Genomic DNA, 1,698 nt, shown 5'->3' with positions numbered 1-1,698 from the left:
TGTGTGTAACATGGAGGCAGGTGTGTGTAACATGGGGCAGGTGTGGGTGTAACATGGGACAGTTGTGTGTGTAGCATGGGGCAGGTGTGGGTGTAACATAGGGCAGGTGTGTGTAGCATGGGGCAAGTGTGGAGTCCCCTGGCTTGTTTGTCCAGGCCTCTGTCCTCTCCATCACTTCTGGCCTCCTATACTCAGCTCTCTCTGTCACAGCCTTGAATCTTACAAACGACCATCAAAATTATTCCCCCAATGTCACCAGTCAAGAGATACTTGGGGTGCTCCTGACAGCCCTGAGGGCTCTACCTGCTCACCATGACCAGGAAAGCTTTCCCTGGGAATGTTATCTAGGCCTTGGAAACTGAAGGATGGGTAGTATGCACACAGATACGGGGAGGAGTAGCTTGACAGACACCAGCAAGTGCTCATGGGAAGGCCCTGGGTTAGGAGACATGATCAGGCCTGGCAAGGCTGGCAAGTGGAGAAGGTGAAGCTGGACAGGGGAGGGAGCTTTCAGTGCTGGCCTTGATCCTTCCTGTGGTTCAAGCCCTGGCTGGTGTCTGCCGGGATTCTGGTGAGTTTCAGGCACGAGTTTGAAAGCATGCATGTTAGGAGAAGCAAACAGGAGAGGCTGTGGCCATGGAGGACATGGAATTTGGGTTTGGGGACAACATGAGCTAGTGGATCAGTTACTCTGGAACCTGATGTCCAGTAGACTAGAGAGGTTTGAATTTGGATGGATACTGGATGGATGCCATTCCTGGTGAAAGGAAAGAAAGCAGGAACATTTGTGAGGCAAAATCATGAACACAGGCTGAGGAGTAGCAACTAAAGAGCTGTGTGCAACGGCTGCATCTGCTCCTGTGACGGTCCTGTCCCGACAAGCAAGGTGCTACCTCATGTTATCATCCTGCAGATGAGAAAACTGAGACCAAAATGGATCGAGTGACTGGTCACAGTTCTCACCGAACTGGGAGCACAGCTCTGAGCTAGGCAAAAAGAGCAGTGGACAGAAGAGGGCAGGGTTGTCCCCTAGGGAGAGGGACATTCAAGTATCTGTCTCCTGTGATTTCCCCACAGATGTATGCAGTCTGCCACGGGATCCTGGTCCCTGCTTGGCCTACCTTCCACGCTGGTGGTATGACCAAGACACCAAGCTTTGTACTCAATTCATCTACGGTGGTTGCCAAGGGAACCCTAACAACTTCATATCTAAAGATGTCTGTACAACCGTTTGCTTAAACTAACATTGTAAGTGCTGAACTTCCCCAACCTCTCAACCTTCATTCTTACTAAATTTAATCAGCCATCTGAGCATTGGTCCTTTCCAAGACCTGGAGTTGGAAGCGGAAGGACCTGAGGTGGAGGGAATAGCAGGGAGGCAGTAGGCAGAGGTGAGTCATGGGAGTGCAAAGTTAACAGGAGTGGGGTGCATCCTGCCCAGACCAACTCAGAGGAGGAGCACAAGGCCTGCCATGGTCACCACACTGCAGCAACAGGGAGAAAGTGGTGATCAAGAGCTATGGTCATTGAGCCCAGCACTCACACTTCTGCCTTCCCTGCTTGCCAGAGGATGTGGAGAGGATCCCATCCCCTTCCCAGGGCTGTAAGGTCTGTTTCCTAAGGTGACTGAAGCCCATCAAGTCCGCCCTTACCCTTGTGTCTTGCAGACTTGTCTTCCTGGATCCGATAAGGATGAGC

The 1,698-nt window shown here is 51.7% G+C and overlaps 1 protein-coding gene across 1 annotated transcript in view; it reads left to right on the top strand.

Annotated features, from left to right (window-relative positions):
* Positions 1 to 1,244, top strand: part of LOC114623096 (WAP four-disulfide core domain protein 6B-like) — a 3,188-nt gene extending 1,944 nt beyond the window's left edge. Inside the window, exon 3 of the mRNA XM_028769788.1 lies at positions 1,078 to 1,244. Coding sequence (XP_028625621.1) covers positions 1,078 to 1,244 — 167 coding nt within the window. The remainder of the gene's footprint in view (positions 1 to 1,077) is intronic.
* The last annotated feature ends 454 nt before the right edge of the window (positions 1,245 to 1,698 follow it).

This window comes from Grammomys surdaster, unplaced genomic scaffold (assembly GCF_004785775.1).
Source record: "Grammomys surdaster isolate TR1022 unplaced genomic scaffold, NIH_TR_1.0 193, whole genome shotgun sequence".
NCBI classification, from domain to species: Eukaryota; Metazoa; Chordata; class Mammalia; order Rodentia; family Muridae; genus Grammomys; species Grammomys surdaster.
The sequence above is the reverse complement of the archived record's forward strand: the minus strand, read 5'-3'. Positions and strand labels throughout refer to the sequence as shown.